The 27560-nt window shown below is 43.3% G+C and overlaps 1 protein-coding gene across 1 annotated transcript in view; it reads left to right on the forward strand.

Annotated features, from left to right (window-relative positions):
- Positions 1–3991: 3991 nt before the first annotated feature.
- The window catches only part of PLG (plasminogen), a 372393-nt gene continuing 348824 nt past the window's right edge, over positions 3992–27560 (forward strand). Inside the window, exon 1 of the mRNA XM_069607701.1 lies at positions 3992–4073. Coding sequence (XP_069463802.1) covers positions 4028–4073 — 46 coding nt within the window. The 5' untranslated portion in view covers positions 3992–4027. The remainder of the gene's footprint in view (positions 4074–27560) is intronic.

The raw sequence follows: 27560 nt of genomic DNA on the forward strand, positions 1-27560 counted from the left end.
GTTATCACGGAGGCGCTTGAGCAGGATGGCATGGTTGACCGTGTTGAAAGCAGAAGAAAGATGAAGGAGATTGAGGGCAGAAGGAAGGTTAGTATCAAGGTTAGAGAGCAGGTCTTCACGGATGTTCAGGAGAGCAGTTTCTGTGCTTCTGGCTACTCTAAAGCCAGACTCATGGTCATGGAGACAACCAACAGATTCAGTGTGAAGGTTAAGATGGGAGCTTTGAGAACACAATAATGGAAGCTTTGAGGAAACAAATTGGTGATGAAGATTTAGATCCAACTATGGTATGCACATTAGAGAAGAGTACTAACCACTGTATGAAAACTAAAACAATTGAGGAGATTCACATGATGGGATGATGGACAATGGTTGTGCGGAGATATATCACAAATGGATGAAGGTTACCACATGATATTGAGAACCAATGTGTCGCAACACGCTAAGTACAATGCATTGAGTCTGGCTTTCCTTGTCTCTCTTCCCTCACCAATCCTCCCTACGACAACCCCATGTTTCCCATATGGTGTGTGAATTGTTTTTTAATTTTAATTTTGTTTGAATTTGACAATGTCTGTAATTTTGAATTGATTGGAAATGATCGATTACCAATATTTTGTACAGCTAATGATATTCTCTTGTTCACACCATATATTCCAATATATTATTGTATATAAAAAGATGTCTAAATAGCCCAGTCTTGAAAAAGAGCCAAGTGCACTCGAAACACTTGTTGACAAATGGGCACACAGGATTAACAATCATTTTATGTTGGCAAGATTAATGTACACACATGTCTAAAAATAAAAACGTTATGTTGGCAAACAACAACTGACTTTAAGTTAATACATAAGACGTCTATGGACTGGCACCATACACAGGTGGCTAAGTACAATATGTTTTACAATTAAGGAATGGGGATACCTCTTGGCACCTGCTAGAGCGACAGTTCACGATTATAAACGAAAACTAGTAAGCGCTGAGTGACACAGCATACCCCGCTTATCAAATTTGCTTTCTAGGTGTGCTTTGATTGTGTGCTCCGTCTTGATGTGTCCACAGCGCTAAGGACCAGTGTTTGGGATTGTTTGCTGTTTGTGGGTGTTTGTTGTGGTGGATGTGTGGTTTGTGTGTTTCGTGCGGCTGGCTCTTTAGGGTGTGTGTTGTATTTGGGAGGCATGCGAGAGAGGAGCCGGAGCGGGATTGATTAGCACAGTGGCAAGATTCAGAGGGTAGCAGTACCCTCAGCATCTACTTTATGTAGTGTACTATGCAGTGTACTATGCCAGTATCACATCCACAGCCATCACTCAGTCACTATTTTCATTCTTGTGTCTCCATGCCTATGAAAACAATCTATCACACCTGCCTTACCTGCAGCTACCACATCCTCTAGGTTGCCCTTATGTTTGTGGTTTTTCGGTAAAAAAAGAAAAGGTATCCTGTTGTGGCCAGTAGTTGTCAAAACTGGATCCCGGAGCACAGTTATAGTCCTTCCTACCTTTATTCGGGTGACCTATTCCTGTACTTACGATTCAAAGTGTTCTCACCCTACTTGATGGCCATGTCGTCATTAGCTTGCCCTCCGGTCCACTATTCTGATGTTAAGTGGCTCATCCTTTTGCTGCCTGATGTTCACTTACCACTTATAGTCCCATTTGGAGCTGTGTCAGCCATCAAAGCAGAAACCACATTCTGGTCCACTGAAGGGAATTCAGGGCAGTTTCTGGGTTCCTATTCCTTTCATCAACCCGTCCGAGAAATGTGCAGTAATGACAGCCACCATGTACGTGCAGGAATGTCCATGGATCCCAACGGCTTTCTTTGGGTTTAAAAGGCATGGGTAATCCATGGTATACAAGCCTCTCTGTATGCAACAAAATGAGGTACAGACGAGACTGATGCATGCATAGACACTTTCAAGTTCCTCTGATGAAGTGGGGAAATGCCCAGAGTCTATATCCCACAGTTTGAATCTCTCTGTCATAGGAATACTTACCAAATTTGGAAGAATGACAGAGAGCAGGGGTGTTGCTAGGTCTGGAAAAGATCCAGGGCTACTCTAATGCCAGGATTGTCGGGACTTGGGGCAAGCTAGCCTTTTGGTTGTAGACCCTGAGGTTCTTTCTGGGGCTACAACCAACAGACCCGGGGCTATAGCCCCCAAAACCCCCCCAGCACCACCGCTGACAGAGAGCTTTCAGAGCTCTGTTTTTCCATCGATCAAATGTATTGCTTTGAAGAAAAGGTGACTGTTGATGTTACAATAGAGAAACATCTGCAGTCAAGTGACCGCCATTCAACAGCTACATCCTCTCCTGAAGCTCTTGGTTTACCAGACAATGTAATCTGGCAGCATTTGGCATAGGAGGCGGCCCCATTGTACTGCTGATGGCAAAGCTGTATGTAGTTTGAGTTGTTAAATACTCGAATACCATTGACTCACTGAAGTTGACACTATGGGGCCTCCTTTTATGGTTGCCAGTGGAATTAACGTGCTGGTAATTCCGTATACCGGCACTTTTTCAGACCGGCAAACTACAAGTTTGCCGGTGGGGTGCCCTGATTTACCTCCAGCCAAGAGTTGCAGGTAAGTCAGGCCACCCCACCAGCAAAAAACATGCGTCTCCACGGAATGGGTATTCATCTACTCTTGCTGACCCTTGGAATCTGCCGGTAATTCCGGCAGACCGAGTGCCGGTAACGGTAATTCTGTCTCGTGATATCCCGCCGGATTTACTGGTGGGATGCCACCAGACTTAGAATGAGGCCCTGTGCCTCAGGAAACAGGCTGCCAAGAAAGGGACCCTGAGGCCTTCCTTCACCTTCTATCACCTCGTGGTGCACTTAGTAGGCAAATTAGTAACTCGGTCACACAGAATCGTTAACTACGAACCTACCTGAAAGGTGTCCCATGTCCACTTATGGTGACTTGTACAGGGCAGGGCATGCTTCTGGGCTGTCCAGTGGATGACTCTACTCATGGCTTGATGATGCATAGCACATTCTTGTGGCGCATTATCTCCAAATGCAAATACCGTCATCACATGTGTATCGGAGCTAAGCATTTCTGTTGCCCCGCTGGATCTTTCCGAGACTATGAGGAGACATCAACCTCTGTGTGTCTGCCTTTGTTCTATTCTCTCAGAATTGCTCCTTGTGGGGACTTGGACAGAATCACACACTTGACATCACTACACGTTAACAATATCACTCCACATTAGCAATGATCGCATTTCAATGTGAGAGCGATATGGATGTGACATTTGCCACGGCATTGATCGCCAGCCATGGGATCCCTTCGCCCTGTCCGGCTCAGTGCGCTTCTCCTACGAGCAGAGGCGTTGCTAGGGGGGCTAAGGGGGCTATAGTCCCTGGTCTTTTGGTTGTAGCCCCGGATAGAATCTCACGAGCAACAACCAAAAGGATAGCTAGCCCCCAGTCCCGACAGTTCCGACATTAGCTTAGCCCCAGATCTTTTCCGGACCCAGCAACACCCCTGCCTACCAGGCTCTGTGCGCAGTCACCAGGGACTGCTCTCCCCCATAAAAAAAAAAGAACAGGCCTCCTGTCTCTCTGGTGATTTTAAGGGTTGTCCGGCCCCTGCTTAAACCTTGAACCAAGTCTCAAGATACTGTAGGAGAATGAGAACAAAACCCACTACACATTAGTATGACGCAGCATGAAAAATGCAAGTGCGACACAGAATAATGCGGCACAGCTTTCAGTGCTCCGATAAAGCGTAGCATGCAACGGTAATCCTTAGCGATACAAGTTAATTTTGCATGTGGACAATATTTTCTACGTGAATTTCCGGTCAATCTTGTCTAAATTAACTGATGTTGTAAGATATTGACACAGAGCAATGTTTGAAGGGCTTGACCCCTGGGGGTGAGCGGCCACCTGGAGAATGATTGACTTAATTCGCCCATCCTGTTTGCTTGACAAGCCTAAGTTCTATTGCCTCCCCATAAATCTTTGGACATTTCGACCCAGAGCCTCGGCAGAGGGACAAGGCTGTCCCAAAATGGGGTCCCATCAGCTGGCATTTCTTTTTCTCGTCTTGCATTCCGGTGAGTTATATTCCAACATTTTCAAACAAAATGCGTGTCATGACCCTCGCTCACAGCAGGCTGCCTTTTATTTGTTCAGGTATGGTAAAAACTCTGTGTAGAGGTGCTTCGAAAAGTACTTTTAAACAGTAGTGAGCTCGACAATTGCCTAGGCAAGAAAGTCAACGTAATACACGTTATTTTAAATTTGCATGTTAATAAGATCATGTTCTCCCATGAACCCCTACACATACATGTGCCCGCCGTTGCTTCATTTGATTGCTGTGTTATTCCACAAATGACCATCTTGATTCCCTTAAAAAGGCTTTCACACTCGGTTAATAGCCTGCACCTTGTCCATCAGAGCGAATTTGTGTTACTTGACTTCCGTTTTGGTGTGTTGCTGTTAGCCTCTGTGCTTTGATTACATGGGTTTATACACACTGGCTACCCACCACCCATTAGCAACTACAGATGGAGGGTGACCAAGGGAATGGGGTGGCTGAAGTCTTCATTATTCGATTGCTTATTGATTATGAAGTTGGAGATAGAAAAAGGAAACAACCATTGGCAAAGCCAACAGTTTTTGCTTGGAGAATGGATTTGCCATGCAGGGACATAATGGTTCTAGCTGGCCATAAAATGGAAACAGCTGGATAACGGTGTGATCATCTGAGCCTAGTTTAGCAGTGCCTGGCCAATGCCTATCGAATACCCCTTCTCAAGCCAAAACTGTTGGCTTTTCCCCTGCTTGTTTTTAACATGACTTCAGTGCAAGTAACACAATGGCTGAAGGCAAACTTTTTTAAGACATTTTTTGGTACACCGGTGGCACAATTACAGTTTCAATGAAACAGACTGCTTAGAAATAACAGTGGCGGGTTAACGTTTGATGTTGCTGGTTGAAAGAGCTAGCTCAAAGAGATCAGAGGAAGATGTGTGTTTGTGTCTGGAGATGGGAAGGTCATGGGTGGGAATGGCCAGAGGGATTAGCCTGGCCAGGGGCATTTAATAGGTAGGTAAATAACCCAACAAAACCCTCGAGCTGTGATTCCTTCCTCAAATGTCCTTTCTCTACTAGCTGTAATCCAATGCAATAGTTCTGGTGTATAGGTAGGAAAGGGGAGAACATTATTTACATTTACCATATTGTGTAGATCTTGGTCAATGCAAAGCGACCTTGAGAGGTTCTGGCTTCAGCAAATTTCTGAAGTTAGGTAGCTCTGTTGCTTTCTCGTACTCAGTTGCCAGTATGACATTTCATACCATTCTTTGAGAGTGGAGTTTAAAAAGTGCCCATTCCCGCTTCCATAGGGTTCAGATCACTTTTAAGCGGGAAAGCGGGTGCTAGCAAAAAAAGCCAATGAGAAGAGAATTAGTCTGATGGCTTCTGATGTGGCCATCTTCTGCACAGTCAGAACTGACAAATACTTACACACATTGCAGAACGTCCTCATTGGCTGATAATTGTGCTTGAAAAGGACCTACAGAACTTTCGTCCCCCTTGCCTATTCCTGACTTGGAGACTGGCCGTATTTCACCACGTCCTCCATTCTTGTTACCAACAGCAACTGTGACCCCTGCTGGACGTTGCAGCGCACCAGTGTGCGTGTGGCGCACAGCTGCGCATCAAACTCTTGTCTAGTGGCGACATTGGTACTTGTGCTTCATAAGACTGAATGCTAGATGGATTGCCGGAAACTGAACCACAAGAAAACCTAGTTCCCCGTCCCCCACCCTGAGAAATCATCTCCTCCTCAAAGTTGGCCGAACAATTCACCCCCTTTTGGCATTACCCTAGCACTCGTCCCCTATGCAATGTCTCTTGGTTTTGCTCTGCACTACAACGCCACCTTTCAAATCCACCTTTGACAGACAGCAACCGCCTGTACTCTTACATCTTCACTACCACATTGATGGCGGCAACACCTTCTGACATGGCCTTCCCAACAATGATGTCACCTCTCAAAGCTATTTTCCATCAAGCTGCATGTGTTAATTTTGAGTCCCTAAAAATCAGATAATTTCATTGGAATTCCTGATCAGCATTTAATGTTATAAGATGATCAACCTGCAGCAACACCTCAGATGTATTTCACAAAATCAAGTAGGAAGGAGACTCACAATTCCCAAGAAGCAACGTCCTAAGATCAACAATCATCTTGAATGTTTATAAAGCCAAGACATTAAAGCAGACATTCCCTTTGCCAGCCACATGTACCTGGCACTTGGCACTATGGATTGGCTCTCTCTCTACCGAGTTTCTGGAAAAACTCAAAGAACTCAGCATAAACCGGACTCCCCTTCGTTATCACAGATTCGGAATCCCACATTTCCCCTGCTGTGTGATTAACTACCCCCCCCTTGTTGTTGGCTAATGTTAAGGTTGCTTATTTTGGCACTCTTATACATAGATCTATCGCAGATACATCTACAGAAATAACTGTATACAAAATAACAAAACCGTAAGGTTTGGCAAAGATGTTATGTCATGGCACGTACAAAATAACTGATGAGTACTATTGTTTGTGCACGGTTATCTGAATCCTGAATCACTGAAAAGTGAACATTAAAAATCTTTGACAAAAGCATGAGAGACCTTCCGTTGGGAACGTTTGGATTGGTGCCAACTCAGAAGCGTCTACAACCACCTTTCAGATCTGCCATGACCATAAAACAAGGCAAATAGTCACTTCTATTCCATAGTGCCCACTCAGGAGAGATGATGTCTTCTCTACAGGAGACATATCTACTTGAAAATAAGTCTGCACCCTCCTACATGGACAATTCAGCACCCGAATTCCAGGAGATCCTCTTCGGAACAATATAGCCGACGGCAACCTCAGACGCATGTTTCTGCCGTGCTGTACTTCATCAGTGCGCTGCGGATGAGTTGCTGCGTCTCTCTAAGTGTATTGTGCCAAAATACCTCGACAGCTGAAGAGGCTGATCAGTAATTAAAACATGTGAAGAAATTACCACAACTAGGATGGAGCAGGTTGTCAAATTTTCTTTTTTTTAAACAGATTTTTTTCATCAGCAGAGAAAAAAATATCAAAATACAATGTGAAGGTTTACTCGAGGACTCATAATTTTCCTCAGCGAGGGTTATGTTTTTGTGGCCAGTTATATCACCTTATGGGACTGATGTTTCAAGCACAATAAAATAACTCAATTCCCAGGTGCTCTCATTCAGTATTATATTAAGACAATTTGAGACCTACGGTCATTAGGGTTCCGTGCCTTGTAATTTGTAATGTTGTAAGGAAAATGTAGGGCCATATTGTAAAGAATTCCTATTTTATAAAACTGATCACTTTTTTTCATTCAAAGCTTGATTTTATGTCCCATTATTTTTTATATGAGCTTTCTTTATCTTTCACATGAACTCATCAAGTCCATCTGTTCTGCATTCTACTAGATTATGTCAACCCTTATTTTCTTCTTGTGAATGCCTTGATGGTGGAGACTGTATGAACTTGCGTTACAGTCTCACGTTGCCGCAGCAGCATGGCACATGGCACCCTGCACTGGATCTCCTTCATAATGAAGGCGAGTTTGTGGAGGCTGAATCCAGTGATGATTCTGCAGGACGACAAAAGACCAAGTGGAAGGTTTGGCTGGAACCTAGAGCCCCCCCCAGGGCACCTGTATACACTTAGGGATGGTGAAGATGTAATTGGCGGAATCCACCCTTGCCATCACTCTGCTGGTGGGATAAAGATCCTGACAGAGTTTGCTCTTAATTCCGCTGTCTGCACACATCTCCAGGTGTGTGAAGATGTCCATTATACAGCTGGAATTATTCCTGCTCTCTGTGGCCTGAAATAACACCTACACCAGGCAATGGAAAAGTGCAGGAAATTCTGGCCTCCTAAAGTTTTGGCTTCTTGGGTGGCGCAGAATTCTTTCCAATCAGGACAAAAGGGGGAAAGATATCTGAATTTCGCACTGTGGGCATAACGGAGGAGCAAGCAGATTTTTCTCCCAATCCTCCATTCCACCCTGCAGTACGGGAATCAGCATTTTTGCCAATCTCTCCCTAAAGTAAGGTGTCTGTTGTGGGTCTGTCTTCAGTTCCTGTGTTACTTTGGTGCGTCACCCTGTGATGACAACATGTTGTGGACTACAAATGGCTTGTGCAAACATTCCCTCTAGATTTGAATGGTCACCATTTGCCCAACGATGGCTTTGTCTGGATCTCTGGAAAACAATGATTCATAAGAAAACATAGTTCTCTCATAAGAAAAACACCCATCTCCCATGGATCTCTGGCGGGTTTTAGTCTGCATTTTCTCTGACTTTACAAGTCGTTCATTTGTGATTCCTGCTGCGAAGGAGGTCTCCTTATATCTAGACTTACTATCGGGTTATATCGTTGACCATCAGAAGTCATCAAAAAGAAATGTTCTCTGCTATGGGCCATAGTCGCCAGTGTAGAATTGTTCTGTATATTTCAGGAAGGGTTTGAGAAGTCCGTTTGGTGGGAAGGCTCATCTAATGGAAGCAACTTCTGAGACACATCTGACATTGCCCAAAGCATCGAAGTACTTCACCTCTATGACATGCCAAAAATGTTTATGTTCTGCACACTCTTCGATCTATCCCATTTGTTAAACAGGGATTTGCGGCCAGAATGGAGCCCAAATCCTGTTTTTTTTTAGCGCAAATATTCCATGAATCAGGGTGTATATGTCACCCATTGAGATGATTGGTTGAACAATAGGTTGAACAATAGGTTTACGCAAGTGAAGTGCTTAACGTTATACCCTTCATAGAAGAAAAGATAGCCCCTAGGCAGGCACTACCTCCTTGAGCATTCTGAAGCCTTTGTCTACTGTCTTAACTAGACAACAGTGGCAGATCTTCTTGCAGACAATCAATGCACTCAAGATACTGAGATTATCCTGCACTTTGTGATGCTCTTGATGCACTACCAATCTTTATCCACACATTGCTCAGTCCTAGTAGTAGCAAAACCACCTAATAACATGTTGAAGCTTCCCTGATTGTTTAGCTAAATTAGGTTCTGCTTGAGCCTAATCTCTTGCAACACCCTTCTTGCTGGGAATGCCAGATTCATTCCAGGGCAAGGAAAGATGTATAATTCCGGTGACAGTGGAGCAGGCGTCTTCCTTACGCCGACCCTTGTGTACCAAAGAAACGAGTCAGTGCTGAAAGCAATGTTGCCTTTACGGCTTCTATCCAATGATTTCATTGTGCAAAACATCAATGTTGGAAATTATGAGTGATTTTCCCTCCCCTGCTCTTTGAAGAGAAATGGGAAGAACCTCCTGACAACCTTTTACTGCACCACTCTCTTTTACTGCACCGCTCAGTTTCAATTTTTTACATGTATTTTCTTAATAATGGGTTTTTGACATTGTTTTATAACTTCCTGTTTTATTATTGCATAATGTGTCCCTTGACCCTCCCTCCCCCAACTCCAACCATACTTCTCAGGGTTTGGGTAGCTAAAATCTGTTTTGGGCCTCTCCTGGGGAAATGCAGCACTTTTTGCAAGGACAACTGTTGACAATGGTGTTGTATCAGTAAATATCACTGTGTATCAATCAAGAACACTTCCTGTGCAATGGCCTGAACGGGACTTCCTCCCGCTACCACCCACCTAACCTGAATGCAGACATATACCATCGTTCATGCAGACCAATCATGTCTTTGTGGTGTTAGCACAACAGCTCATTGTGGCAGAGATGGGGCACATTTTCCTTCGATCCAAATACACAAAGGCATGCCTGCAGAGGCCTTGTGCACCCACCAGAGACTCAGCTGGTACAAAGGCACTTACAAAGTCACTCCAAACAAACTATACAATGTGATGGCAGCATCGGTGTTTGCACCACACGTGATGGAGGCTGGTTGCTGTGCCTTCTGGCAGAGCCAATGAGTGGCGGCTTCCCTCATTTAGCAGATGCTGCATGTTCTTAGTTACCCATGATTCCTAGTTCTGGAAGAGTAAGGGGTCATGGTTGCAGATATTCCTTCGAAAGGTCACACTGTGTTCAGGATGGCTAGAAAAGGTGATATAGAAAGTTTGGTGATTGCCCCAGAGGCTAAAGGACACATTTTGAATGGCCAATTAAATGACAGCATTCCTCTTGCAGGTACATGATTAGTTCCAAATAAGATGGAGGGAATGACTAGGGGAGGGTGTGGCTTGGATAACTGCATGTGATGATTGGAGGATGCAAATGGAATTGTAGTGGGAGGTTTTGGAGAATGGGCTTCAAATGGAGTGGAGGTAGTGAAGGCACGCCTCCGTACACTCACGTCAGAAAAAAAACAACCCGCTAGGGAAAAAAGGCCAAGAGATTTCTTGCAAGGATAACAAGTTTTAATCGTACAAAAAGTAAGGGTGCAAGCAAAGGACTCTGCTGCTCGAGAACGTTCTTGTTTCAAGTGATACAAACATAAGCGTATAAGGCATCACTGCGTCATTGCCATAAAGTATAAATCCACGTGGCTGGTTGGCGAGACCCTATACATGAGCCTGCTCGATAGGGGATGCCAGGCTGCTGTTGGTTCCAGTCTCGCCGTCTGTCTTCTCTCACGTGGGGTCGGCTTGGCTCATCTCTCCAGGGACCGAAGTTCAGGCGCTTCACATGTTGCTATTACAGAGTTACTATTGCATGATAATGCTGCTACATCATTATGATATGATATGATAGGTTATTTATAATGTACTTAATACCCAGTAGTTTCTAAGCGCGGACCCAGGATCGAACCTGTGTTGCTCTGCGTCGTCTTGCTTCCAAAGCGAGCGCGTTGCCCCTGAGCTATCCACCCAAGACTGGCATGCACCCTGGGAAACTAGGGAACTGGCACAGGGGGAGAAACACGATCATGCTGACCCACACATTCTTTGCTCTGCTTATATTGCACTCTCCGCACTCAAGTCTTCCACCCACGATTTGAACTATAATGTATTCCTTCCTGTGCCTCGTAGTCCAAAGGGTATATTTATGGAATAAGGTGAAATGGTTGTGTTCGTTTAGATCTTTTATGACCATTGGTTTATGGGTGGTGGTGTGAGGTCATCCACTATTGCGGAATTCAGGGGTTCTTGGACTGGGTGACATTATGCCTGGTGGGCTGGGCGGGGGTTGGAGATTTGCTGTTGGCCTGGCTCTGATGGCTGTGATGGATGTGATGGCTGTGATGGATGTGCGCTGTGAAGAGTTGGTGCTGTCTCATGGCCTTGCAGAGCACTTTCCTCTCTGAAATAACAAGTAATTGCAACAGTTAAGGAATAAAGGGAAGTTTCTATGGGAATTAGCAGCGCAGGCTCATCTGCCCTCAGTGTTTGGGCCTGTTCAGGTTTCTCCACCGGGCCAACGTTTGCCGCACAGCCATGAAGGATTGTCTGTGTCTTCCATAACTATAAAATGGCATCCCTTTATATGAGCGCACTAAGTCTATGCATCTATAATTCCTGCAATATTGTGTTTGTGCTGGGTTTCTTAACACAGCCCTTTCCCCCTGGTACATCGAAAGTCTATCTATGGGACTCACCTAACTCTTAAGTGCATAGCCGGTGGAAAAGGCTCATTTCCTTCCCAACAGTAGCAGGACTGTTACTCCCGAGGAGAAGGCAAGAGGCGGTGGGATCGCTGGTTTAAAAGCTACGGAAAGCATATGTGAGATGTTTAGGTTTCTAGCACAAATCTATGTTTTCCTCACAAAGTGTAATTCTGTGCTGAAAAATATAAGAATACAAATAATGTTTTAAACAAAAACTCCCTTGCCTTCCTAGTTAAATAAGTGCATACAGAATTAAACATTTCTGTGTAGAGCAGTAGCACTGAGGAATTAAATACAGCACACAGTGCTCCCGGACAGACAAGGATTAAAGAAAGCACTGACAGGGAAAGAAAGCATTTTGGTTGGTGGGGGTAATGTCTTCCAATGACCATGAGTACTAATACTCCAGGCCCATGTAGTTGCGTGATGTGATGTCATGTAATATAACTTGGACTTGCCTTACACAACTGCTGGAGTGGTAAACCACTGCTCTGGTTTTTTTGTGGTTGATGTGTGGAGTATAAGATGGAATTAGGGAGCATGATGAGGTAGTTAGCAGTGGGGAGGACTTTGTTTTTTAGTGACAACATTAGTGGGCTTCCTGTGTCCTTATTTAATTCTGATGCCCAATGCTCATCTCGTACATGTTGTGCTGTTACCCCTTGTCCTGACTGCCTGGCCTGCCCTGGCTCTCCACTAAACCACGGGCCGTTCCTCCCTGACTGGGACCCCCTTCCGTTGCACGTCTTGTTCCTGTACTTGCACGATCTGAATGTAACAAGCCCTAGTAGTATTGTGTTTTGTTTTTCTTCTTCCCTGCCCCCCACCCCCATATTACCTTGTTGGGGGTAATGATGATCCTTGATGGCAGATGGTTAATTTATTCATCTTTTACTATGCGCCTTATACCATAGACCAGTCTCTAATCACGGGGCCTGGATTCGTACCTGTGGTACTCTGCGTTGTCTTGCTTCCTAGATAAATGAGTTGCCCCTGAACTATCATCCTGGCCCAGGGTTACTTGATATTTAGTATGATTGTTGCAACATTGTGCAATGAGAAAGCCTCATTTAGCAGAGTCTGAAGGGCCAAAGTTTCGAGTTTTCCAATTTTGGTGGAAAATTCGCTCACCCTTTGGGCATACTGATAAGAGAACTTTTAGTCATTGCCTTCTTTTAAAGCTATTGCAGTAACTTGGAATACACAGCCTTCCTTCCATATCCTTTCTTGTTGACTCATCTACAATTGTTTTTGCCTTCATTTCTGTCCGTTTCACTCCCAAAGGTCCAGATAAAGAGTAGGCAACATGCAGCTCTCCATGTCCAATCACCATTGAGTATAAGGGTGAAAGTGCAGGCAAGTGCAGTTGAATCTGAGATACCTGCTGCATACACTGTGTTAGCTGTTTTTCCTACTGCTTGTGTAAATGGAGGACTAGTGGACCAGTAATTTGAAGAGTAGTGGTTGGTGCCAAGTGCTTGCACTTAAGTGCTGGAAAGTGCAGTTGAGCCTGCAGTTGGAGCGGCAGTTGGACCGCTAATATGCAGCTGCCTTTCAAAGTTCGGAAACAGCTGTTCACCCAGCGTGTCTAACTGACTGCTTCAGTAAGGTAGGATTATTTCACCTTAACGCGTGGTTTATCCAGCTCTGGCGAGTCCGCCCCATGCTGGAATAGGAACTCTACTATATTGCAAGAGATTGTAACATGGGTCAGGTACACTTCATCATTTGTTGGGAGTGTAAAGAATGTCTGCTGGCTAATTGTTTCTGATTGTCTTACTGTCGAAACAGAGTGTTGGAAAAAGAGAAACGCCAACTTAAGTTAGCACAAAAAGGAGGGGCAAGGGGTAACGATATGATTTTAGAAGTCATGAAATGACTCCCTGGGGGAAAGAAATTACATGTGTCCTGGAGGAAGCTACTGTAAATCAGTCCGAGAACATGATACCATGCTAAAAAAAACACAGCTTTTTTCTGCATGCTCCTGTTTAACTATATAGCCATAAAATTCAGCAACAACCGAGGGAGCAGCCGCTGGGGGTGCTGGGAAATAACACTGAATCATCTTCCCCTCCTAGCAAGTTAGGAGGAACTTTGGTCAAGGGTACACAGGAAAAGATCTCCCTGAACAATTCGAGCATCTCATGACTAAATCTGTACTTAAGCCTGGAGGTGGAAATATTGGATCTCAGCCTACCTGCTTATATGAGGGCCTCACCTTGTCTCTTTATGATTTCTCAAAAAGCTCTTGGGGATCAAGCTTGGCCTCAGATGGATGTATAAAGAGGTCTGGGAGTCAGTGTTCGTTCTTGTAGAGGGGCACCCACGACTAGATTTCGCTCAGATTGAGGTATCCTTGGATGACCGTCACCCCAGTTTGCGTCCCTCAAGGCTTGAAAAGGGGAAAACTCAAATAATAGACTCCTCCGACGTTGGTAGGCCATTCTGTCTCTGCCTTAAATTTAGCATTGCAGGGTTTGGTCAAGCTTTATTACAATATAAGTTATGAAGTAAGGATGAATAATCTTGTTTTGACTGACATAAAGGATTACAAGAAATCCTCGACATCCGGAATGACTGTAATACGGAACATTGTCCCAAACCGAATTTTGTGACTAAGAGTGTAGAGGCCTTCTCGGATATTGGTCCACCTCTAACCCACGTTTTAGTAACAAGCTCCAAGTCTAAGAAGAAAAAGATCTTTGTCTCCTGCAAACTAAAAATGAAAGAATTAGAAAAGTTGACCATCTTGGAAATGAGGTGGCTCCCAAAAACGTCTACGAAATATCCTTTGTGCATCTCAGAAGAATGGAAACTTGCCACTTTCTCATTCCAGTTCTGTTATGCTGGGCTCCTCTATAGAAATTCTTGATTCTCAATCTAGGGAAGCTGTTGACTTTGTAGTGACATGACACTTTGTAGTCCCTGACACTCAAGATGGCCTGGGGGTTGCACAAAATTGCTATTAGGCAGGAAGAAGAAGAAAATTAGAAGGAAAATCAAAGACATAAGACGATTCTTTCTGTTTCCGAACAGCCATAGATCTATGTGGGGACCCAGAGGAAAAAGTGGAATATTGTGCTTGTCGGGTGCCTAAGGTGGGGTGGGGGGGCTCTAAGGAAGATTGTGCAGCTGTGCAGGATGGCAAAATGATGGACATGGGATCCAGGGGCTTGGGTACTAGTAGGAGGAATTTGTTGGGTCTTCAGGAGGAGGCAAAGAGAATGAAGGATTTCCCCATAATTTGAAGTTCAAAATACAAAGGAGGGAAGAAGTACATAGAGCATTGAATCAGTAGTTTGGTACATATATTACTATTTTTAGGGATTAAGTCGAATCCCCTATGAAAAGAGTCAGCATTATAGTGATTTTGAAGGATATTTCCTTGTCTTCTGGTATCTCATCTGCTGACTTAAAATGGATTGTACTAATTTAAGACAATCTTTATAATGATTGCACTGTTCACTTTTATTCTGAGCTGTCATGGATGCTCATGAAGATTTCATTATAAGAAGCTATGATAGATATATACTTGATTTGGAGGGAAGTAGGAGTTTTAGAGAGGGGTTTTCAAATTGTTCAGGCAATGGCGTGGAGAAGTTTGAAGCTCTGAATGTCCAGTGCAAAGTCTATGCTTCTGGTAGGAGACAAGTTTTTTCCCCCTGTGAGTTTCAGAAGTTAAATGTGGAATGGGGATGGCTACCCGCAACATTATTCTATTTTATAGGACACAGAGCCGGTTTTTAATTATCAGGAAGGAACCTTATTAAGTTGGAAAACTCTGGGTTGTAAACGTTTTATAAATAGTCAAATGTTTGACAAGATTAAGGACATTGAACTTGTGTTTCTTCAAGAAACTTGGTTTTGTGAGCCACCTATGATGGATGATTTTACGACTCTTACAAAAAATCTAGGAAGGGAGCAAGAGGCCGCCCAGCAGGTGGCCTTTTAATGGCTATTAGGAATGTTTTGAGTTTGTTCATAAATAAATGGAAGTCAAATCTTGATTCCATTCTTGTGGTTAGGGTTTGTTTTACTGGAGATATATTCAATATCTAACAAGTGTCTAATCAATGTAACCTAGCCTCAGTTGAGGATAAGGATATTTGGAGGGAACTATATAGAATTCTCTTCACATGGTTGACACTGTATCAAACTTCAATTGTAATTTGTGCCCGGGATTCTAATTGTACGTGTCAGGATGATGAGATGGCAGAGGATATACAGATCTTTAGATGAACAACTTCTGGTCTACCTGTCTTGTCCGGTCTTAACGGTAAAGAGTCGAGAGGTTGGGGCTGGTCTATATTTATGAAGAAATGGGACCTGGTTAGGTTGAATGCTAATGTCAGGGCAGACATCCCAATCCAGCCTACATGGTTTGGCCCTTTTTTGAATTCTATAATTGATTTTATCTGTATTTCACAGTTTATGTTGGACCAGCATGAATCTCTTGAGACTCTTAGAAATAACAACAGTGACCATTTGACTTTGGTGGTAAAATTTAAAATAGTTTGGTCTATTTTCCAGGATAACTCCTCTAAGTGTAAACATGTAACTTTAAATAACGCTGGTAATGGAATTGTGCAAGTGGGGGACCCTTTCCTTGTTTGAGTGAAAGACCAAACTAGTGAGGAACAACTGGTCACGGGGGAAAAATTGCCTAATTGTGCCCCATGGGATTTTACGATCACTGTATCTGCTTTGAAAGAGGAAGAAGATCTTGTCTTGGCGTGGAGGCAGAAACGCTTGTTGAATCTCATTAACACTCATTCGATATTCAGATTGGATATTGTAAAAGGGAGTTGCCTTGTGATGTGAGTAGAATTATGTATGTTTCAAATGGGGGGAAGATGCCACAATTCAAGCCTGTAAGAGATTGAAACAGTACTATCAAAACTGGTCCAAGACATATACAATTTAGAAATATTTAAAATCGAATCAAAATATAATGAGAAAACTGATTTTATTTGTATTTCTTTATGTACTTATATCGCCCAGAAAGCCCACAGGCATCAGGGCGCGTGGCACAAAGAACAAACATCAAACAAGGACAATCATATGCACAGGTTGTGACAAGCGGTTAAGAATGACAATAACAGGTACCCTCATATAAACAGATGTGTTTTCAGAGATTTCCTGAAAGAAAGCAGATTTGTTTCCAACCAGAGGGAGTGAGGAACTTCTTCCAGTACTGTGTTGCCTGTACTGAAAAGGCTCTACCCTTACCGGTGGCCCGGCAAAAACGTGGTACGCTTAATAAGCCCTGATCTTCTGATCGTGAAGACCTAAGGGACATGCATTTCGAGAACTGTTTCTCTAGGTACTTTAGGGCTGTGCCATAGATACATCTGTGAACTATAGTCATTGATTTGAAGATAATTCTATCGTCTATTCTCAGCCAGTGCAGTGATTTTCTTCCTTCCGTAATATGCTCTTTGCTCTTGATCCCCTTCATTATTCGGATAGTGTGATTTCCATGACTTGACACTTTTCTATTTCTTTCTTAGAGGCACCAAGGAGCAAGGCATTACCATAATGCAGTCGGGACATAATTACATGAATACATATGATGGTTGGGGAATTTGGTGCCTCTTGAACGGTTTGCTTAGTTATCAGAGATCCACTGAAGGTGGACTGTATCTCTAAACCAGATTGGGCTATATTTCACACCAAATGTTTTTCGAAAAATACTGTGATAGCTGAGTCCCAGATAACCGTATCTAGGAAATAAAACTTTGATTTAGAACATTTGGTTGTGTCCTTAGCTAAACAAATAAATTCAAGGGTCTGTGGCCCAGACGCTCTCTTTAATGTACTAAAGGGCAATATATATCTGCGGGCCGAAATCCTTTGGAGTCTTTCTGTACAGGTTGCTTCGAAGCTAGAAATGCCTGAATAGTGGTCCCATTTATAAAAAAAGTGATCGGGCTTCGCCCAGTAATTCCAGGTTAATTTCTTTAATTGATTCATCTTGCAACGTTCTGGAGAGTTTTGTTTTAAAAGACAGTGCAGTGGATGGCAGTTTCTTACAGACTCAGTATATTTCAGATGTGTTTTAGAAGGGGTTTTGGGCACTTCTCTGAATGGTTTATTTTGTTCCCTACACCAAACGAATGCCAGCATTGACAGGAAGAACCCCCTTTAGCCAGCAAGTCTAGATATGCCTTTGGCTTTTGACAAAGTAGGTAGATTGGTAAAGGGGGCATTACTTCGGTTCCATGTGTTAAAATCACGGCAAGAACAGCTGTGGACACAAAATATTGCTGCAAAAAGACCGTGGTTTTCCCTCCGCAATCCATGTAAAGGATGCAGGGGACAACCCCGCAACCCCTGGACCCAATATACCATTTAAGGGGAGCAGGGGACACCCCTGAAACCCCTGCTCGCCTTAAATGGTGTAATGGGGTACACCTTTAACGGGTCAAACCACATTTTTTTTACAGGCGACATTTTTGCCATGATTTTATCACTGCATACCACTCCTTCCTGTTATGCTTCTCCTGTTTTATACAAACAACAAATTAAGGGTGAGGCTGTACTCAGAAGTTTTGTTGTCAAGGAACGTCTCAGTAGACATTGATTAAAGGCAGGGATGCATGCTGGCCGCTACTCTTTCAAATGTATATGCCTTGGATTTGCTGCTTGCATTTCAACATGTTTCATGTTTTCCTCCCTGAATAGGGGCGTTGGAAGTAGGTTGGTTAGCATATGCTGATGACTTTATCCTACTGGCTGCAAAGAAGACTGGAGAGGACTGAGGCATATGTGAAGGAAAATAAAGTATTAATAAACCTGGCGAAATACCATGTCAAAAGAGTAAAAAATCAGCCTGGTTTATCAATGAAAAGAAAATGATGTGGTTGACAACTTAGTTTATTTGGGCTATCTTTTTCCTCTAAGAAGCATTTGATTTATGTGAAGGACACACTAGATGCAAAAATGGATGCCTTTATTATTGTTCAAATGATTCTGATTCAAAGGAAATTATGTTTTTACTCTTTACTGCCAGTTATACAATTCTATAAGGTCAATGTCATGGCAGCAATGTTATATGGTCTTGAATTGCTTCTTAACCATTGTAAGAAAATTGCTAAATATTTACAAAGGAAAAAGTTGGCGTGAGATACTGACCCTGCCCCCTCCATCCCTATTGAAGCAATTTGTCTGGAGTTGGGTCTTAATTCATGGTATATATTTATTTAAATATTTACTTACTTATCAAGCAGTGGAGCCCACAGGCATCAGGGCGCCGCACATAAAACAAGACAACTAACAACATAATACCAAAGCAATGAATCAGAGTGACAGCGCGGGAGGCCAAATCGAGAACATGTTCAGATTCCTGTATTGTTAATACTTCTCAAAGAACAAGGTTTTATGTTGCTTCCTAAACACTAGGGAGCTACATTTTAGCCGAATATCCAGTGGTAGTTCATTCCAAAGAGTCGGACTAAGGGAATAGAAGGATTTCCCCTTGACCCCTACTCTGCAAACTCTGCAGGGAACAAATCGGTTCATAAGGCTAAATGGCTTTCACTAAATAACTAGGAGCCTGACCATGTAAACATTTATAAACCAACAAAAGCACTTTAAATTCAGCTATTGGCATCACCGGAGGCCAGTGCAAGGCCTTACAATGGTCAGAAACGTGTTGCCTGCGGTTTATACGGCCAATGGTTGGGTACGGCATCTTGTGCAAGTTGCAGATTATGAATGTTTTTGGTGGAAGTTCCCACCAGCAAGCTGTTACAATAACCCAATTAGGTAAGGAGAACTGCATTAGCAATTGTGGCATGTTTATTTCAGACATATAGGGACGAATCTGCTGGAGCAGACTTAAATCGAAGCATGAGGAACTCACCAGTGCACTGGTGTGGCAGTCCATAGTCAGAGAGGCGTCTAGTGTTACACCCCGGTTCTGAACTTCACGGGAGTATTTATGGCACTGCCATCAATAAAATAAACAATTGTAATGTTGTTTAATCCTCACTAATTTCTGTACCGAAGCCACCAACATCAGCTCTGTCTTAGCACCATTTAAGCACACTCAGTTACAACCCATCAAAGATTTGATGATTCTTTAAGTAGTATTGATGTAATACTGATCAGTAATAAAGTCACCAGACAGTTCAGTCAATAACTGTGTATCGTATGCAAAGTTGGTAAAACAAATATCACTCCACACGTCAGAATCCTGACTGATGATGGTATAGTATATCATTATTTTTGATATATTGCTGAAATTGGCATGTGGCAAATGTTCCTACCATTTTAAGTAATAGTTACTGGCCGGTAGTTATTTGGGTCAGATGGAACAAGGCCAGTTTTTTTTATAAGCTGTCTAACTTGGACATGTTTACTAATCTCTGACACAAAACAGTGCTGGAAAGTAGTATAGGTAAAAAGAGTTAGAAAGAGATCAAATATTTCCAGAAATTTAAGGACGATTTTAGCCAGACATGCATCATTCATAACAGTGGTGGCGCTCATACTTCTCAGGGTGGAGAGCATATCCTGCACCACAACGGGTTGAAAGACAAATGGTTTCTGATCAGGAGGATCAACTAAGGCTCCCGTTGAGCATTCAGATGCAATATTAACAAGAGGCTCTTCTGGTTTAGTGGCAATCATTTTTTCTCTGGATTTTGGATCTTATTTTTTGAAAGATCTCTAATACAACCTTGATTGTCAGGGGAGAAATAATCTCCCATTTCTATAGGGCGTTTTCACTCAGCTAAGATGATCAGACCATATACAAGGCTCTACAGAACTAACAGCACTAGTAATGTTCTTGGTAGCGATCAACTCTAAATTGTTAACCTTAGTATGTGTGGCTGCTCTCAAAATCTGTCCCGAACAGTCTCCCAAACAATAGTTTAGGTCACCCAAGATAATAGTAGCCGTGTTGGGCTTGGATAAAGGCAAAAGAACTTCGATAAGAGCATTGTGGAAGTACGTCTTGTCTTTTCAGTGGCTGGTAAACAAAGACAAAATTAATACAAACACCGTCATTTGAGTTTTACCAAAATACATTCACAATCGTCTATACTATCTATATTTCTTTGGAATAATCCAATTTTGGAGCGATAAATAACCACCACCCCGCCTACTTTGCCCGATTTACATTACAGATGCTGCAACTGCGATGTGAGTTGCAGTTCCTGAAGTATCAGATAGCCAAGTTTTGTTAAGAAATTGCATATCCAAATCCCTATCAACTATTAGGTCCCTTAGGTCTTCAGCATGTTTATGCAAGGAAAACCTGCTGAGACGAGCACAGCTTAAGTTCCTTGGAATAATGGTTTGAACATAAAGCTCATCCATATCAATAGGGATATTAACCTCACTTGGATGGAGATGGTGGGTGTCGTTTTTTGTAACAGAAGGGTCGTGATATACAACTGAAAGTAACGACTTATCAATGTTTTCAGATGGTAAAGGAGGACACGCTTCTGTCTTACCAGATGATGAAACAGAATCAGCAAGTGAGACATGTGACAAAGTTGTGGAGGTACACAGGGCCGACCAATGCTGCATTTTTCCATGCAAGATAGATCTACAGTAGGCAAACACATGAGAGAGGCTTCAGTAGGACCAGCCTTGATCGAGTGAGGATCTTCAGACTGAGTATGTGTCGCAGTGTTCAAGGTAGAAGGGTGTCAACAGTGCTGCAGGATTCCAAACATGGTGACTGAATAATAGCAGTATTCACTGAGGGTTCTTTGACAGGTACAATAGTCAATGGTTCATTTGAATGCTTAGTCATTGTCACATGGTGGGCACTTTAGAAGAGTTTGAGTTAGCATTCTCAGCAATCATATGTAATATATCGATCTTAAGGCAGAATTTCTTAACTTGAATTCAGCAGATGAGAGGGCAAGGTTAGCCTCTAAGCCAGAATCATGCCCCAAGTGGAGTGGCCTCACCGAAAAAAAAAGACAACAAATGCCCTCTGCCCACGGGTCCAAACGCAAACCGGCGAAAAAGCCGGAAGCAACGCGCCCGCTCTAATACGACAGATGCTGAGTATGGTAGCGTAACCAGGTGCTCATAATCCTGGGATATGAAGTTCCTGCCAATACTACTCAACACCCCCACAGCCATGGTACAAAGCGTATTGGGTTGGCAAAAAATAAACAAAAAATGCACACCAAGTATTTTAGACAGAATGATAAAATCAGTGGTGGTTTCTAAATAAGTGGAACAAATTGAAGAGAAAGAAGTTTAGAACTTGCTCTCAAAATTAGGGGACTCCCTTCAGGAAAAATCTGACAAAGCTCTGATGGATTTTATGATGGTATGTGAACATTTTTGAATTGAGGTGGCTATTTCTCCGGAGTTGGACTCATCCTCAATAAAGACAAAATTGAGAGTTTGGGATCAAATTGAAAGCTTGGGTCATCTAAGTAAATTAAAGATGCATAGGGATTATGTTAATATAATGGAGGGTTCACCTCAGGATTATATGTCACAACCTTAAGTTGTTAAGGCACCTTCATGACTATTTAGGTCAAGGCTACTAAGGTTCAGGTTAAATTGTTTCCATGCCCTAGAGGTTTCGGGGCCTTCTATTGGCCTAGCAAGTGTTAATAGAACCTAAAGGCTCTGTAAACCGGAAAACATTTGATTTTAAAATGTGATGCTCTTTTGTCTAAACGACTATTTGTCGTTTTATTCACTCAAATGCAATTGTGTTTACTTAGAATGTGTGGAGACGATTGATGAGCACAAAGCACTTATCTTTATCCATTGCCCTTATAGCATTTTTAGTGGACATTTTTTAAATATTAGCTGATACCCCTACTCTAACAAAAGTACTTTTGAGCATAGGTGAGTGATGATTGCATTAGGTTTTAATATACTTTTATATACTGGTGAATGTGCCTTGTTCTTAATAATCTGTTTTCATTTTAATAAATATAAATTGTACTGTAAATATTGTTGTGTTATTTGAGATATTTAGGTGTTATATGAATATGTGAAAGGTTTTCATATAAAACCATAAAATAGTAAATAAATAAATAAAAAGTGCTATGACTGATGGTAGCAGTAGGCCAAAACGTCGGTATAACTCACTGTTGCCGAATAGCAATTTAACCATTTTATTCTGCATTTATTTTTACCACAAACATGTCAATGGTAAGTTGGAGTAAGACATATAGAAAGGGGTTGTGGTTGATGGTTCTGGGTCCCCCCAACTGTTTGTGGTAAACAAAACCATGGAAAATCAGCCCAAAGACATCCACGAAATTGCCATTCAGCAGAAAAATAAAAATAAAACAGTAAACGTTCTTAGATCCAAAACGTCTGGAGAGCTGCTTGGTCTTCATACATGTTCACCTAACTATACATGTTCACCTAACTATAGCTATCCACCATATATACCCCAATTTGACCAACAAGAGTTCCCAGCTCCCAAACCCCCACAATTTCCTTTTTTAGGAAGAGGAGGTCAAGGAGGAGGATGGGATCCGCCAATGTACCCCATACCGTGGAACATGCCATACCAGGGCCAACGCAGACGTCCCAGACAACGGAGACGCCAATGGTAGCTCCACAGCACAACACACTACCCATTTTTAACCTAGCGGGAATTGATTTAACACCAGCACAAAGCTCAGTTCTAACAAAGGGCCTATCCTTTGTACCTTCTACCAACACTGATTGGTACAAAACAGAAGTCGAGATGAGACATTTTTTTCGCACCTTGAGACTTCGAGTTTTCTTCAATGAACACGAAAACATAGAAGAAGACAATGATACGGGTCTCCGTCCACCTTTCACTTTCACGGCCGCTGAGGGTCAGACACCACAGGATCTGATTATCTTTGAGAAGTGTGTTCTAAGGGACATCAAAAGAATGAGCAAAAGGAACATATCCATACGTCAGAATTTAACCAAGAAAGAAAGAACAGATTTAAAACAACTAGCAGAGAATAGAGACATCGTGATCAAACCAGCAGACAAGGGCGCCGGGATTGTGCTAATGACCAATGAACGATACTCCCATATGGTCATGGACTTACTTAAGGACCAGACCAGCTACCGCCCTCTCAAAAAAGACCCCACCCGAGAAATAAAAGCAGAGATTGCAGAAATGGTGGCTTTTGCATCTGATCGCGATTGGATCACACCCAAAGAAGCGTCCTTCCTGACATTTTTCCAAGAGCGCACTCCATGTCTGTACGCCCTACCAAAGATTCACAAAAACATCCAGAACCCACCGGGACGACCTATTGTGTCGGGATGTGGGTCAATATTGGAACCCTTCTGTAGATTCATCGATTATTTTTTAAAACCCATAAGCACCAAAACCAGATCATATCTATGTGACACAACTCACACCATTCAGATTTTTGAAGGCTTCCCGTTTGACCCAGGATCCCAGTATCTAGTCACCCGGGACATTAAATCATTGTACACCTCCATGCCTCAAGAAGCAGCCATAGACTGTGTTTATGAACATCTCATCCACAACAGCACACAGCCCAGAGTTCCGGCTGAATTTATTATAGAACTCATCACCCCAGGTCTAGGAAAAAACTTCTTTACCTTCAACAAACAGTTTTTTCTACAAATTAAAGGGACCGCCATGGGGGCTACCTTCGCCCCGAGTCTGGCCATTTTATTCATGGCCTCCTTTGAAGACAAATACGTGTACAGACAAATAAATCCATGGTTTGCACACATACAGAACTGGCAGAGGTACATTGACGGCATTGTCTTCCTGTGGTCTGGAAACGAAACCTCCCTTGAGAATTTTCTACTCTGGCTCAACTCCTGTAATGGCAATATCCAGTTCACAATGGAGTATGACCGCAATTCTATCAATTTTTTGGACTTAGTAATATCCAGTACAGAAGACAAACTCTCATGTAATTTATACAGGAAACCTACAGACCGGAATACCCGCCTACACTTTAGAAGTGATCACCCTCATCATGTCCAACAGAACTTCCCATACGGACAGTTCCTGCGAATCAGGAGGAACTGCACATCACTACGAGATTTCTATTTCAACTCTGATTTATTGTCGGACAGACTCCGTCAGAGAGGTTACCCCAAAAAACTTGTATCCACTGCCCAGAAAAGGGCAAGATTTACCAATCGAGACAGCCTCTTGGCACCTGAACCACCACAAGTGCAGGTGGCCCAAGAATGGACCACATGTATCACCACACGGCCCGAACTCAATTTCAAATCAAGAAGACAATCCAAAAATACTGGCCCATAGTTAGGCTACAACTACCAGGGGAACCACTCCCCAGATTTGCCTTTAAGAGAGGTAGGAACATCAGAGAACATCTAGTGCACTCTATGTATATACGGGATACTCCCACCACTGTATCTTGGAACCTACGCAAAATTACTGGACACTACCCTTGTGGTAGGGACCCGGATCTCTGAACATCAGTCCAGGATCCGTTGTAAACAAATGACATCACCAATGGTAACACATTACATAGAGAACCGACACACACCCGATGACCTTCTATGGTGGGCACTAGAAAAAGTTGAATCAGGCCCCAATATTCAAACCAGGCTTTTGACTCTTGAAAACAGATGGATCCACAGATTGGACACCGTTGAGCATGGCCTAAATGAATTACACAATCCCCAGTTCTAGCAACACCTGGGGATCCCCTCAGCGTCCCACTAAACCCTATCATCAGGCCATCGAGGTGGAGCGCGCTACACTGGGTTATTCTGCACCCCAGTGAGACAGACTCAACCTCCCCCTCCACATGTCACCTACAGAGCTGAGCCACACGATCCGCCCCCGCTGGCAGGCCACGATCCGGTATCGGCTTGCTAGTCCATACAGATCCCCGACACCCGCATGCTAGGAGGGGCCACCCCTCATGCGCACCCAGACTACCACCCCCCCAACTCCCCTCCCAGCGCAGGGTGATACATGCTATACTCTTCCGTCCCAATTTCTTTTCAGTACAATGGAACTAGACATTGTATCCCAGGAGACATGCAACTTTCCTGGATACACAGTCCACACTTACTGCTGTATGGGCAGAGGGCCTGTCCTCTTCCTATTCGTATTCGAGCTGCGAGCCATTTCGTTCTGGTATTCGCAGATGCCCTGCCCTAGGCCATGCCCCCCTGCTGCTCACACATTAGAGATCCCTTAGCAACCACGCCACGCTTTCCTGCAGCATGACGAGGTAAAGCGAGAGATTACTCGCTGGATTGCTAATACGCCGCGGGTGTGGCACCATCAGTCAATGGGTGGCTGAGACGTTTCCAAACCCCGCCCCGCCGCTGTGCTCATAGTCTCGGGCCAGCGACTGCCTTCACAGACAGTCACTGTCCGGCACCGAACAGAGCGAGAGGCACGCTCCACCGGACGCGACCAGGCGAGAGACACAGGTGAGCCTATTTTCCCACTACGGCAGGGTCCCTTTCCTTACACCTGCTTCCTTTCCCTCTTTTGATTCTAATCATGCTTCCTTTTCATGGACCCCTCAATGACTAGGTCCAGTCCTGCTGACAGCCACAGTCAAGCTGCAGCCGGCCATTAGGAGTCGCCCAACTAATTCGCGCATGACTGCAACCCCACCTTTGGCAGACCTCGACTTGCGCAGTACCCCTGCGCCTCTGTATGCCATCCAGACTCCACCTACCCAGACCACTCTTTTGAGCTGGGTCTCCGCTGGACTCCACACACACACAGAGGCCACCCCACCGGTCCTGTCCACTGATCTACATCCAGGTGGACGTTCAAGTACAGAGACTCACTATCTTGGCATGTTGGAGGGAGGACACGGGATGTCGGGCACCGTCCAATGGGAGCACTATGGATAGAACAAGTCCTCTTCTTTTCCATTTATTTTCACTGCTGACCAGGCAGCCACAGTAGAGATTCCTGCATGTTTAATCCTTTGAATTATCCACTATAGTGGAGAGCTCCTTTTCTTTCTTGAGTTTACCCCTGTTTCAATAATTTCCACACTAACCCTTACCAACCCAGTAGGATACCAGCTACAGGGGCTATACACTTAATCGTAACACAGTCTCTTTTCTCACATAAATTCCCTTATTCTTCATTTTCTTTGCAGAATAATCTAGCCCTGATGAAGGCAGAATTCTTTACTGTTCCCTAATCCACATTGGATCAGCTACCGCCGAAACTCAAGAACCATGAGGGGAGAGTGGGTGTCACTCCATCCACCAACACATCCTGACAAAAACATTTTTTCTCTAAAAGGATCCCCCACTACGTTGGCAAACTTTGGCAAAAGACGATACACCTGAGAAGCAATATCAGGACTCCTTCTGTTTGCATTCATCTCTCCAGACTTTCCATTGGGAACATTAAGGAATCACTTCCCAATCATAGTAGCATAACACAATGCTGACTGTATTGATTTGTTCTTGAATTTGTGATAGAACAGGCAGATGCACTCCTGTCCTACATTTTGCTGCTACTACTCACACACTACATATTTCCATTTCGTAATTTCAGCCTATCATTCCTTGCTCTCTCTTTTCTGCATCTCTGTCTACTTTTCTGACACCACCGCCTAGATTCAAACGTATTTTTTCTGTGATTAGATAACAGACAAATTTCAGGTGTGTGCCATATTACCACAAATTGCTTTATGTGATTTGAGACTTATGTTGTTTCCTTCTTTTCTTTTTTTGTTCCATTTGTTGACTGTTCCTTCATTACTTTTTATATATTAAAAATATTTGTGTATGATACCTGCCTCTCTTTGGTATTTTACTTGTTTTTGTCAAGAGGATTAGATCTAAACACAACATCGCAGCATTCTTGCTCTATTGGGTTAACAAGGGGAGTTTCAGGAATCAATTAACCCCCATTTTTGTTGAAAACCCATGGCACAGCGACACCCCCTTTTTTCATGATTTACACCTTTGGAATACAGCAAACATTGTAAAAGCACAGATCAATTGAGCAAAGTCAGTAAAGTTCCACTCTATTTGCTT

The sequence above is a fragment of the Ambystoma mexicanum genome, chromosome 4q (genome assembly GCF_040938575.1).
Source record: "Ambystoma mexicanum isolate Mex_15411 chromosome 4q, UKY_AmexF1_1, whole genome shotgun sequence".
NCBI classification, from domain to species: domain Eukaryota; kingdom Metazoa; phylum Chordata; class Amphibia; order Caudata; family Ambystomatidae; genus Ambystoma; species Ambystoma mexicanum.